Raw genomic sequence first — 14,237 nt, forward strand, 5'->3', positions numbered from 1 at the left:
GGAATAAATGCAAAACTCATAATAAATAGCTAATTAGGAGGATAAATAAACAATACCCATGCACTAATCACAACCTATTCAAGCAAACCTCAAGATGAAGAATTAGCTATTCATAGAGAGAGAAACTAAAGATATACCAAAGTTTTCATTAAATTGATCCATGAAAAATAAAAGGAATGCAAATCCAAGCTTTGATTTTCAATTAATCTTCGATGGAAAGCACTAATCATTCACTTGAAAATCACTGTAAATATGTTCATCACTCAAGAGTAGTACAACAGTGTTCAAAGATGAAAGATAGATACTGGAAATGCTTGGGATCGTGAATTTTATGCATTGGGATCGAAAAATATGAAATTCCATCATTGCCCCTGAAATTATGCCCGACGATCGCTTAAGTTATTGGCATGAAGAGCTGGCCATCATAATGAAGCCCTCCACCACCGCAGATTGAATTCAAACAGGACAAGTTATCCAGAAGATGCAAATTTATGAAAAAACATTACCATAGGAGATTACAATGGCCAGTTTTTTCTTAAGAAGTAACATATGTATTTGCACAAGCTAGATCTGACACTGTGGCTTCTGGTTAGAATACAGTAACAGTTAAGTGCATATGAGCGCAGAAGCACAATTGTTTTGTCTCGAGTGCTGAAGGATAAAGTAAATTACCACTGGCTGAAAAAGGTTTTCCATAGACCCGGAGTTTACAAGTCTCATGAGTGCAACTTCAGCAGCTGATTGCTCCGTCGCCTTGCGATTGAAAAATCTAGGTAGAGATTCATACCTAACATCGTTCACAATAACTGTTGAGGTAAACATAGGCTCACGAGAAGGACCTTCTTTGATAGTCTCATAAACAGGGGTAGGAAGTCCAACTTTCTGCGCGTATTCTTGCAATCGGTTTTTGAAAACATAACAAGTTGACACATCGGTAATATGTTTAAAATAAGTGACCATCTCCATTAATAAAACAAAATAAGCAATGACGAAAGCTTCAAAGTAGAAAGGTGACAAGTAAAGATAATAAGAGAAATAGATTTACACCAAGTTTATAATAATAACACAAAAGGTATGCACATGTATGTTTATAAAGCTGAGGTTTCAGCAATTGGGACCATCAAATCCCGTGGATCGGACAATGTAAATATTATGGACTGAAAAGTGTCCCTATTTACTCTTCCTCTCTCTTTTAAAACTCTAGCATCCCTGTCTAAAAGCAAATATTTGCACCTAACCAAAATTATAAGACGTAGAGAAGTATTACAAAAACTTATAATAACTACCCTTTGTTGAGTCTTTAGCACAAAATTACGAACTCTAACGGGGTACATATGTATGTCTTCACTCCTTGTGGATTTGACCCCAACCTAAGTTCGTTGTTGTATCAAATCCACAAGGAGTGAAGACACGAAATTCAAAGCTCGAGAGTGTTAAAAGCCAACTAGGAGTTGACCCGTAATGTGTATAAAACAAACATAAATGTAAAATGGGGGATTAGTTGGAATGTTTCTTAAGTGACAATTTTTTTGCTTTTATAATACTATCTTGAGGTTGAAAATGCTTAGAGTGTAATCAATTGGGAATAGACCTTGGGGTCACTTACGCGACTCCTTTAACTGCCTTGACTAGTCGTGTACGCGATACAACAATCGCTTACCCGACTCAACTGACCATTTGACCTGTTGCTTACGCGACACCTGTGGTTGCTTACGCGACAACATTAACGGTTTGACTGGTCGCTTATGCGATCGTCAGACCGCTTAAGCGTTATCTGAGGGTCGTTTCACAGACACTTCTTCAAGCTTTTTCCTGTTCAGTTCCTTTTTTCCCTTTTTAGCTTCGACTTCACTCCTTTTTCACTAGACTTCCCTGAGAAGCTATAAATACCAGAAATTAGTACATTTCATAAGGTATTAGCCTCATATCATAAATTTAGCCATAATAACTCATTAGAAATGAGATATCAATGAGTGGCGAAATTGCCACTTATCACACATCTTGGTAACCCCTCGGTGATGCCATAATGTGCCCACTGAAATCTCCTCCTAAGAATAGCTTCTCAATGTCCCAGCACACGTCTCACCACCTCATCCAAAACCTCCGAAAAGCTCTTCTTCTCCTCCTCGTCCAAACCCATCTATGGTGCGTAAGCACTAATGATGTTCCAAGTAGACCCTTCAATTACCAACTTAATCGACATCAACCTATCATTGACCCCAGTGTTGTAAAAGGCGTCGCCAATGGCGAATGGCGAGGCGAGACTAAGGATGTGCAAAAACCGAACCGACCGATAAACCGAACCGATAAAAATGTAATTGGGTTATTGAGTTAACGGTTTCTTATTGGTTTTATAAAAAAATTTATTGAGTAAACAGTTCGGTTTCAGTTTTAGCTTACTGGGTTATCGGTTAAACCAATAACCCAATAAGGATACACTAAATTATTGTTTTATATCCCTATTTATGTTATATTTATATATATATATATATATATATATATTATATGCACTATTTATTCACAATTCAGTGATTCACAAAGTATTAACCTATACAGGGCAACAAACGCACAATATAAAACTCGGCTATTATCGTATTGAAAAGCTTGAAGCATTTATAGCTTCCAACAATTAGGATTCAATTTTTTTTCGAACTAACATTCAGTTCAAGTTTGAAGATTCTTGTAAACTAAAATGCATTGCGTAGGATTTTGGCGGTAACTAAGATTTCATTTTTTTATGTTAGTTGTTACTATTTCTATTCTATAAGTATTTTCTTATTGGTTAAATAAAAAACCGAACCGTTAAGGACCAAAAACCAATAAACCGAAATCGATAAGAAATATCTTATTGGTTGGTTATTGGTTTTATATATTTTAAAACCGAAAACCAAACCAATAACATATAAAACCGAACCGAACCGACCGATGCACACCCCTAGGCGAGACATAGTCGCCTCTTGTCGTCGTGGCGAGGCAAAATCCAAAAGGCAACGCCTTTTCGAGAAAGGCGACAAGGCGAGCCGCCGTGGGTGTCCCCTTTTTTTTTTTTTTTTTTTTAAATTAGGGTTTTAGGGTTAAAAGTTAATTTTAGAGCTTATTTTCATATTTTGGCTATACCAACTTACTCATTGGCGACTGCGGCTGCTACCTACTCACAACTCACAAGTTTGACTTCAACTGCAGCGACCGGCGACGCTACTCCGGTGACTCCTCCTACTCCGGTAAGTCTTGATTTCTATTTTTTTCTTCTTTCTTCTTCTTCTTCTTAATCCGTCGGCTGAACATTGGCATGCTGTTTTTTTTCTCTTCTTCTTCTATTCTGTAACAGTGATACAGTTTTACAACACACTGTCACTGATTTACTGTAACAGACTAACAGTAAGCTGTAAGCAGCAAGCACTGAAATATTTCTTGACTTGAAAATTTCCTAATATATTAGCGCTATTGAAATTTTGATCATTTATATATTATTTTAATTTTTTGTATTAATTGTCGCCGCACATTCAAAAGGCGAGCGGCAAGCGGCGAGGTGGGGCCTTGTCGCCTCTTGTCGCCTTTCGCCGTCCAAAACACTGACTGACCCTCCTAACTTCTAACACTTGCTCCCCAAGCTCTTCATCTACTAAGATTCCTACCCCATTCCTATTCCTCACACTACCTACGAACCACAACTTATAGCTGTTCACATCTCGCGCCTTAGAACCTATTCATTTGGTCTCTTGAATACAAGCCATATTAATCTTCCTCTACCTCAGAATCTTCACTAGTTCTATGGACTTCCCTTGTAAAGTTCCTATGTTCGGGGACCCTACTCTCAAAAAGATTCATATGAACTATTCCTTAACCAAATATACAAAAATTTCCAACTTTTAGCCAAACAAGACCAGTGGGTTTAAGAATATGCACATCAATATGTACACGCAGATAAAAACATTCAATATGAACCATTCCTTGACCAAAAATACAAAAAATTCCCCTAAAAAAATCCAACTTTTAGCGAAATAGGACTAGTGAGTGTATCAATATACACATCTATATGTTCACCCATACCATATAGAAACGATCCAATCCAAACTATCCTTAATAAAAATATACAGAATTTTCCAACAAAAATCCAACTTCTAGCCAAATAGGACTAGTGGGTGTGTCCATCAATATGAACACCCAAATGAAAAAAAGATTCAATTTTAACCAAATAAGGAAAGTGGGAGTGTATTTATACACATCAATATGAACACCCAAATGAAAAAAATTCAATTTTTAACTAAATAATGGAAGTGGGTGTGTCAATATGCACATCAATATGGTCAACCCATATGAAAAAGAAGCAATTTTTTTAACCGAAGAAGAGAAAAGGGTGTGCATAACCAGAAGTGTATATCATGAGTTTTGGAGTTTAGAGTTGGAGGGTGTGCCTGTATCCTAGCTGGAATTTTGAAGGTCTATCTAAAGTGAAAAGAGGAAGAAGAGAACAAGTTCCAAATTACAAGAATCCAAAGGGTTTCATATTTTGGTCCCCCTCAATTTACATTTTTACCCTTTAACATCAAGAAAATAACTATTCTTCACCTGGTTTTTTCCACTTGTCCCTAAAGTTTGATGGGTATTTATGTAATTTTAGTCATAGCATAAATGCTAAATGCCATATTTATGTAATTTTGTCATAGCATAATTTCACTTTCTTCTCTCACTTCTTTGGTGCTGACAAGAAATACCAAAATGGCTAACAAAGGTATGGTTTTTTCCCCTCTATTTTCCCTTGTTCTTGTTGTATATCTCTTGAATTTTGTCGTAATTTTTTTACTTTTATGACTAGGATTCATTGAATTCAGTTCTTGATGTGTAATTTTAGAAGGAAAAGCCTCAGATTCTTGTTTGCAAGCTGTTCTTTTTTGAGTTTTTATGTGCTTAAAGATTTTATTTTTTTCATCCTTGCTCTTTCTTAACAAAATTTTCAACAAAAAACAACAGTTTCAGTGGTATATAGACTGGGGAGTTGCTTGGATGGTAAGCACATTTTTAGTCCGTTTCAAAAAAATAACCCTTTTAGTTCGTTTCAAAAAAATGAACCTTTACTTTTTGACAATATTTTAATTTCAACTTTTCACATGACATCTTTAACTACATTATTAAAGAGCATTATATTATATTTCACACAACTTTAATTTAAGGTTGCATATTCAAAAGTTTCTTTATTTTCTTAAACTTTGTATCAAGTCATTAAAATGGAGGGAGTAATAAAATTAAAAAAAATTGTAGTTTCTTAGAGAATTTTGTATGCCAAAAAGATTGTTGATTTTAATGAATTTTTTTCCTTTTTGGGGTTTCCTACCCGGTGTTCGGTGCCCGCATTTAAGAAAGAGCAAGGAGGAAAAAAAATGAAATCTTTGTTATGAATCTGGTTTCAGGTGTGTGCAAAAACCGATTCAACTGATAAACCAAACTGAAAAAATATTATTGGTTTATCGGTATTGAGTTATTGGGTTAACGGTCTTTGAATGATTTTGTAAATTTTTTATGGGGCTATCGGTTCGGTTTTAAGGTTTTAGTTAATGGTTACACCGAAGGGGAGCCTTGGAGTAACTGGTAAAGTTGTTTCCATGTGATCAGGAGGTCACGAGTTCAAACCTTGGAAATAGACTCTAGCAAAAATGCAAGGTAAGGTTGTGTACAATACACCCTTGTAGTGGGGCCCTTACCCTGCATTTAGCAGGAGTTTTAGTGCGCGGACTGCCCTTTTTTTTTAATAAAATTAATGGTTAAACTGATAACTCAATTAGATTATATTAAAATTATATTTTTATTCGCACTTATATGATAGTGGCTTTAGATTCTATATACATACCTTATTGTATTTTATAGTTGTTGTCGTCGTTCTTTTAATTTATGTAGACTTTATGCATGAAGACAGTGTAGAGCAAATGAATATAAGAGACAGTAAAAAAATATTAGGGGAGTATTTTATTATTGGTTAAATTGAAAACAGAACGCGATAACGAATATCTTATTGGTTTGATCAGTTTATCGTTTTTACAAACCGAAAACTGAACCGATCGATGCGCACCCCTATCTGTTTTTTCTTTTTTTTTTTTAAAAAAAAGTTTTTATGTGCTTGGAGAATTTTGTATAACAAAGAAATTGTAGTTTCTTATGAAAATTTTGTTAAGAAAGAGCAAGGAGGGAAAAAAAGACGAAATCTTTGTTATGAAGCTTTTTTTTTTTAATTGAGTTTTTATGTGCTTGGTGAATTTTGTATACCCAAAAAAATTGTAGTTTCTGATGAATAATTTGTTAAGAGCAAGGAGGAAAGAAGATGAAATCTTTGATATGGGTTTTTAAATTCTAAAAGAAGTTAATTTGGCTAAGACATTTGGGTTTAGTGGATATTGAGGTAGGTGGTGACTGGTGTTTGGTTTGCTTCTTCAGCCATGATAAATATAGAGAGTTTTGAGCTGTATTTTTTGTTTATTATTGGGGCATGATTGGTTGTGTAATATATTGTACAAATTTCTCTTCCTTATTTGTGCCTTATTAAATGTATATAATATTCTAGCTGATACTTAGGGATTTAGATATCTAGTTACCTTAGTTAGCCTTTCTTTACTTGTATTTATATTGATGCCACCTTCAAATTGCGGGGGCGTATTGGGGCATGATTTATTGTGTAATATATTATACAGATTTCTCTCCCTTATTTGTACCTTATTAAATGTATATAATATTCCAGCTGATACCAAAGGATTTATATATCTAGTTATCTTAGTTAGCCTTTCTTTACTTGTATTTATATCTCTGTAACCTTTGAATAATATACAAATCTTATATACTACTCCTTTTTCATCTATCAAACCTTTATTTATAAAGCTTTTATTCTTGATTCTGGAAAATAAAACAATATGTTGTCTATTGTGGAAGTCTAGGTATGTAGATCCAGTATAGATATTTAAGTAGCAACGTGCTTATGCAATCTCTGATTAATTAGTTTGTTCGAATAAGATATTTGATGAGAAGAGATATACCTTTGCCCTCTATTTAGGAGGTGTATTCAAGAGATTTGAGACATATCCATCCTTGTCTGAATTGGTGAAACTGCGGGATTGTTTGGTAATTAGTAATGTTAGGAATAGTTATGCTAGAATTATTGTATAACTTTGGTATTGCTAATACCGTGGGTTGCTATGTATAAGTTATACACCCTATTATATTGTATACGCACGTTGAAACACTACCAAACAAGGTAGTATTAAATAATATCAGGGCTAATGCATGTATTATTTTTATAATACAGCCTACCAAATTACCCCCGAGTGATATAAAAGATTGGAGTATTCATACATATGTACCCCGTTAGAGTTAGTAATTTTGTGCTAGAGACTTAAAAAAGGGTAGTTAAGATTTTTTAATACTTCTCTACTTCTTATAATTTTGTGTAGGTGCAAGTATTTGTTTTTAGACAAGAATGCTAGAGTTTTAAAAAAAAAGAGGAAGAGTAAATAAGGACACTTTCCGATCCATAGTATTTACATTGTCCGGTTCACCGGATTTGATGGTCCCAGTTGCTGAAATCTCTGCTTTATAAACATATATGTGCATACCTTTTGTGTTGTTATTATAAAATTGTTGAAAATCTGATTCTCTTATCTGTACTTGTCACCTTTCTGCTTTAAAGTTTTCTTCATTGCTTATTTTGTTTTATTATGGAGATGGTCTCTTATTTTTGAACATATTACAGATGTGTCAACTTGTTATGTTTTCAAAAGCCGACTGCAAGAATATGCGCAGAAAGTTGGACTTCCTACCCCTGTTTATGAGACTACAAAGGAAGGACCCTCTCATGAGCCTATGTTTACGTCAACAGTCATTGTGAACAATGTTAGGTATGAATCTCTACCTGGATTTTTCAATCGCAAGGCGGCGGAGCAATCAGCTGCTGAAGTTGCACTCATGAGACTTGTAAACTCCGGGTCAATGGAAAACCTTTCTCAGCCAGTGGTAATTTACTTTATCCTTCATCACTTGAGACAAAACAATTGTGCTTCTGCGCTCATATGCACTGTGATCTTAACTGTCCTGTATTCTAACCAGAAGCCACAGTGTCAGGTCTAGCTTGTGCAAAACTTTTATTTTTTTATTTGTTAACTAGTTTAGTACTTTCGTTTGGTTGCTGTACTGTTGAATTTCAGTTTTTCGTGTTGTCGAAGTAATAAAACCTCTCTGTTTTGCCTTGTTTGCTGTATTTTTCAGCACGAAACAGGCTTGTGCAAGAATTTGCTCCAAGAGTACGCTCAAAAGATGAATTTTGCTATTCCTAAATATGAATGTCGGAGGTATGACCCAGAAGGCAAAGTGATAACATTTTCATGTACCGTAGATGTAGGGGGAATGAGATATGTTGGAGCAGCAGCTAGAACAAAGAAGGAAGCAGAGATCAAAGCTGCTAGAACTGCATTGTTGGCCATTCAGTCTAGTAGTACGGGGCCTAATGGCTATTCTGCATACACTGTCCTTCCAATGAAGAAGGTCACAGATTTGTCCATCAGCAACCAGGAGAGTGCAGCAGCTCTGAAACCAAAGAAAAACAGATTCAAGAAAAAGAAGAAGAGGAATGTATGCACGAGGAACACTGGTGACGTGCAAGTTCAGATGGTCAATCAAGGTACAGAATCACCTGCACCTCTTGCCCCCACTATGGGTGATCCAGCTCCATTCAACATTTCGAGTTCTGTTGAGAACAGAACAGCATTAGTGGTGAGCCAAAATGATCGTGGAACTTCAACTCTTGGAATCAATTCTCAGTTTGGTGGAGCAGGTACGGCTGAGGGAAATGCTGTTATTGGAGTTGAGCAGGTTACTTCAGAAGTACATAGTTCAACGGTTGTGATTACTTGGAGAAACAACTCTCATGTACGATAGATTCAGATCAAGGTCGAAGTAGGAACATGGAGGCAGAATATCTGAACATGTTTGTTTTGCAGGGTTAGCTATATGAGGTGGTTGGTACAAGAACAATTAGATCATAGGTAATACGTTGGATGCTCAAAGTTTCCGCGAGTAGGTTTAGCGTTAACATTTTGAACATCCAAAATTGAAAGGATTGTCGATGGCGTGCGTTTGCCTGACTGTTAAAACTTATGTAGTCGTTGGTACATGCCAAATGTGTGGTGTAGTTGGCACAGCCGCATGTGCATGAATCTGTCTTTGACATTACATGGTTTTACTTCAATTGCTTTGATATTTGAGGTATCCTGTCATATGACAATATGTAAAGGAGCTCTTGGTCCTTTGGACAAAAACCTTGAGTATTTCTAAGTTACTGTTTCATCACTATTAACAGTAACTTACATGGCACCAAAGGGTGTGAATCAGTGGTCCTATCGGTTTAAATTTTAGGTATTGATGGACAGATTTACCTTTATCCATACTATTTTGTGGTTGCTATTCTATTTGATTGTTCTTTGACTTCTTCATCACTAAATTTCTTTTTATTTCTAACTAGAAAATTTGCCCGCTCTTTGCGCGGTCATTAAAGAACTAATATTTTTTCTAAATTAATTTTAGATTCCCTCTATTATCTAATCGAAATATTACATCATCCCATTTGTTTTAATTGTATTATGAACTAATTGCAAATAATGAAAGAAAATAAAACGTAACAAATTTAACATCTATTAGATGAGGAATAATATGTTCTTCATTAATACTCCCTCCATTTTACAATAAGTGAATTGTTGGAGCAATTTTAGTGTTTCAAAATAAGTGAATGGTTCACAATTCAAGGTAAATGTTGAAATTTTTTTCCAAATTTACCCTCCATTAAATGTGCATTGGGAGTGATGTATCATATGTCTTTGCTTTTTTAAGAGGGCAAAAATGGAAAAACATGATAAATTTATGTCTTTTGCTTTTTTTTCCCTTAATATGTGTGCCAAAATCCAACAATTAACTTATGTGGAACGGAGGGAGTAATGTTTTTCAAGAATAATTTATTCTATTTTATTAATCTACACATATTTTTTATGAGTGTCTAAAAAGTATCTCACAATGTGAAATAACTGTAAAATAGTAATTAAACAAATACATCTAACTCTTGAAACTTCAACTAAAAAACTGTAAAACAATAATATAATAATATCTTAGTAGAATTTTCTATCGCTTTAAAATGAGACGTCGCCTACTCAATTTATCTATTTAGTATATTCCCAAAAAAATTCATATATGCATAAAAGTCTTTAAATTACAATAAATAGTAAAAGTGAGCCCATATATTCTAAAATATAACAGTTTGGTACTGAAAAATTAAATGTTAAATTCATAATTTAAATCTTTGTTCCACCTCTATATCTCAAATCATATACCTTACTTTCATGGGACTTGTGTGGGTGACACAAGTCTTAATAATTGAGTGGAGATGACAATTACTTTATTAAGGATTAAGAAAGTAAGAAAAGTTTGAAAATAACCCACAAGTTTTTAAATTTATACTTTGATCCAATGTAAAACCTAATATAATCAGAAATTGAGGGAAAAAAAGGCACGTTTCTCTCTCTTCTCATTTATTGGAGTTTTCTCTCTCTTCGTGATTTTTGTTGTTCATTGTTATTGTTGTTTTATTCATCATCTTCTTCTTCATTATCATCATCTTGTTCTTCATTAGCATCTCTTCTTGTTCATCATCATCATCATCATCTTCTTGTTGTTGAACATTGTTGTTACCGCTACTATTGCTACTTGATCAAATTTTTTTAGGTCAAATTTTATTCGTATATTACTTGGGAATTACTTATAGGTGATTTTAGTAAGTAAAATTATAATTTTTAGTTGAATTTCTCATTTGGGTGTATCTGCTACTGTTGTTTTTTCAACAGTAGATAAAATATTTAACGTGAATCCAACAGATGAGTAATCTGTTGCAACATATTGACAATCTGTTGCAACATATTGACTAATCTGTTGCAACATATATGACTAATCTGTTACAACAGATTACTCATCTAAATGACTCATATATTGGATTCATGTTGCAGGTTCTATCCATTGTAGCAGTAACAAATATACCAAATAAAAAATTCAAAAAAATCATAATTATACTTACAAAATCACCTATGAATTAATGTCCAAGTGATATACGAACAAAATTTGACCTAAAAAAATTCTAAAAATTTCAACAAGGGCACAATGAATAAGTGAAACACGTGAAAAATTTCATGAAATAGGTAAAGAAGACAAAAATAGTGTATCATACATCAAATGCAAAAGGATCGAGGGGACAAACGTTTGAGTTCTCCTAAAAACATTTAAGTTCCCTAGTATTTTAATTGCTTTGTAATGGATAACTTATCTATTATAACAAATTTTCTATCTGTTTGATAATTTTCAATAGATGAATCATCTGTTGCAACATGTTAGTCATCTGTTGATTCAAATTAAGCAATTATTAGTAATAACTAAAATGATTTAGCTAAAATTAAAGACAAGTCTTTAAGACAATAGGACAAACATCTGAGTTCTCCTAAAAATGTTTGAGTTTCCTAGTATTTTAATTATTTTCCAACAGATCACCTATTTGTTACAACAAGTTAGTTATTTGTTGCAATAAATGCTTATAACAGGTTAGTCATTTGTTGATTCAAATTAAGCAATTATTAATAATAATTAAATTGATTTAACTAAAATTGAAGACAAGACCTTAGACAAGGGGGAAAACATTTGAGTTCTGCTAAAAAATATTTGAGCTTTAGTATTTTAAATTGCTTTTCAACACATATTTTGTCTATTTAGTAATTTCCAACAGATGAGTCATATGTTGCAACAACTTAGTCATCTGTTGCAACAGATGTCTATATCTGTTTGATAATTTTCAACAGATGGATTAGTTGTTGCAACAAGTGAGTCATTTGTTGCAACAGATGTCTATATCTGTTTGGTCATTTTCAACAGATGTTTTTATTTGTTTGGCCATTTCCAACAGATTACTCATCTGTTGTAACATGTTAGTCATCTATTGATTCACATTAAGTCATTATTAGTAATAACTAAATTGATTACTAAAATAAAATATGAATTAATTAGTTCAATTACAGTTTTAATTAATCTCATAGTAATTACACGATCAACTAGGTCTGTTCGTCCTGAGTAGAGTGATCAATTGATCAATTTTATTTGAAATGATTCAAACCAAGTCATCGTCAGAAATAACTATATTGATTTAACTAAAACTAAAGATGAATTAGTAAGTTCAATTACGATTTCAATTAATTTCATAGTAATTACATGATCAATTAAGTATTTCGTACTGAGTAGAATGATTAATTGACAAATTTTATGTGAAATAATTCAAATTAAACCATTATTAGAAATAATTACATTGATTTAACTAAAATTAAAGATGAATTAGTAAGTTCAATTACGATTTCAATTAATCTCAGTAATTAAATGATCAATTAAGTGTTTCATCCTTAGTAGAATAATTAATTGATCAATTTTATTTTAAATAATTCAAATTAAGCCATTATTAGTAATAACTATGTTGATTTAACTAAAATTAAACATGAATTAATGAGTTCACTTACAATTTCAATTAATCTCATCATAATTACATGATTAACTAAGTGTATTCATTTTGAGTACAGTAATCAATCGACCAATTTTATTTGAAATAATTCAAATTAAGATATTATTAGTAATAACTAAATTGACTTAACTAAAATTAAAGATAAACTTACAATTTCAATTAATCTCATAGTAATTAAATTATCAACTAAGTGTATTCGTAATGATTAGAGTGATCAATTGATCAATTTTATTTGAAATAAATCAAATTAAGCCATTATTCGTAATAACCAAAATTATAGATGAATTGATAAGTTCACTTACAATTTCAATTAATCTCATAGTAATTACATGATCAACTATGTATATTCGTCTCGAGGAGAGTGATTAATCGGCCAATTTTATTTCAAATGATTCAAATTAAGTTATTATTAGTAATAAGTAAATTGATTTTGACTAAATAAAAGATGAATTGATAAGTCCACTTACAATTTCAATTAATGTATTCGTCCTCAATAGAATGATCAATTGATAAATTTTATTTAAGATGATTCAAATTAAGCAATTATTAGTAATAACTAAATTGATTTAACTAAAATTAAAGACAAGACCTTAGACAAGGGGACAAACATTTGAGTTCTCTTAAAAACATATGAGCTTTAGTATTTTAAATTATTTTCCAACATATATCCTATATATTTGATAATTTTCAACAGCTGAGTCATCTGTTGCAACAACTTAGTCATTTGTTGCAACAGATATCTATATTTGCTTGATAATTCTCAATAGACGAGTCATTAATTGCAACAGGTTAGTAATTTGTTGCAACATATGTCTATATTTGTTTGGTCATTTCCAACAGATGTCTTTATCTGTTTGGTCATTTTCAACAAATGTCTTTATCTGTTTAGTCATTTTTAATAGATTACTCATCTTTTGCAACATGTTAGTCATCTATTGATTAATATTAAGCCATTATATTAGTAATAACTAAATTTATTTAACTAGAATTAAACATGAATTAATAAGTTCAATTACAATTTCAATTAATCTCATGGTAATTATACTATTAACTAAGTGTGTTCGTCCTGAGTAAAGTGATCAATTGACCAATTTTATTTGAAATGATTAAACCCAAACCATAATTAGAAATAACTATATTGATTTAACTAAAATTAAAGATGAATTAGTAAGTTGACTTACAATTTCAATTAATTTTATAGTAATTACATGATCAACTAAGTGTTTCGTCTTAAGTAGAATGATCAATTGACCAATTTTATTTGAAACAATTAAAATCAAGCAATTATTAGTAATAATTAAATTAATTTAACTAAAATTAAAGATGTTGATAATTTTAATTATGATTTTAATTAATCTCATAGTAATTACATGATCATCTAAGTGTATTCATCTTGAGTAAAGTGTTGATTGACCAATTTTATTTGAAATGATTCAAATTAAGATATTATTAGTAATAACTACAATGATTTAACTAAAATTAAAGATGAATTGATAAGTTCAATTACTATTTCAATTATTCTCATATTAATTACACGATCATCTTAGTGTGTTTGTTCTGAGTAGAGTGATCAATTGACTAATTTTATTTGAAATGATTCAAATTAAGTCATTATTAGTAATAGCCAAATTGATTTAATAATTACAATTTCAATTAATCTCATAAT

The 14,237-nt window shown here is 32.0% G+C and overlaps 2 protein-coding genes across 2 annotated transcripts; one reads left to right on the top strand and one right to left on the bottom strand.

The window, feature by feature from the left end:
* Window positions 1-683: 683 nt before the first annotated feature.
* On the bottom strand, window positions 684-2,647 carry LOC124897729 (double-stranded RNA-binding protein 1-like; the record flags this gene model as incomplete). Its single annotated transcript, XM_047411032.1, is given in 1 exon segment — window positions 684-2,647. A coding segment is annotated over 1 exon segment (283 nt), but the record flags the coding sequence as incomplete, so codon positions are not given.
* Window positions 2,647-9,348, top strand: LOC107867356 (double-stranded RNA-binding protein 1). The gene is made up of 3 exons (XM_016713538.2): window positions 2,647-4,732; window positions 7,733-7,992; window positions 8,245-9,348. The coding sequence occupies exons 1-3, from the start codon at window positions 4,720-4,722 to the stop codon at window positions 8,911-8,913; spliced, it is 942 nt and encodes a 313-aa protein (XP_016569024.2). The 5' UTR covers window positions 2,647-4,719; the 3' UTR covers window positions 8,914-9,348.
* The last annotated feature ends 4,889 nt before the right edge of the window (window positions 9,349-14,237 follow it).

This window comes from Capsicum annuum, chromosome 4, assembly GCF_002878395.1.
Source record: "Capsicum annuum cultivar UCD-10X-F1 chromosome 4, UCD10Xv1.1, whole genome shotgun sequence".
Classification (NCBI taxonomy): Eukaryota; Viridiplantae; Streptophyta; class Magnoliopsida; order Solanales; family Solanaceae; genus Capsicum; species Capsicum annuum.

Excerpts from the sequence above, each read along its gene's own strand:
- LOC107867356 (XM_016713538.2), top strand. Across the intron at positions 7,993-8,244 it reads AAAACCTTTCTCAGCCAGTG|CACGAAACAGGCTTGTGCAA; the intron begins GTAATTTACTTT and ends TGTATTTTTCAG.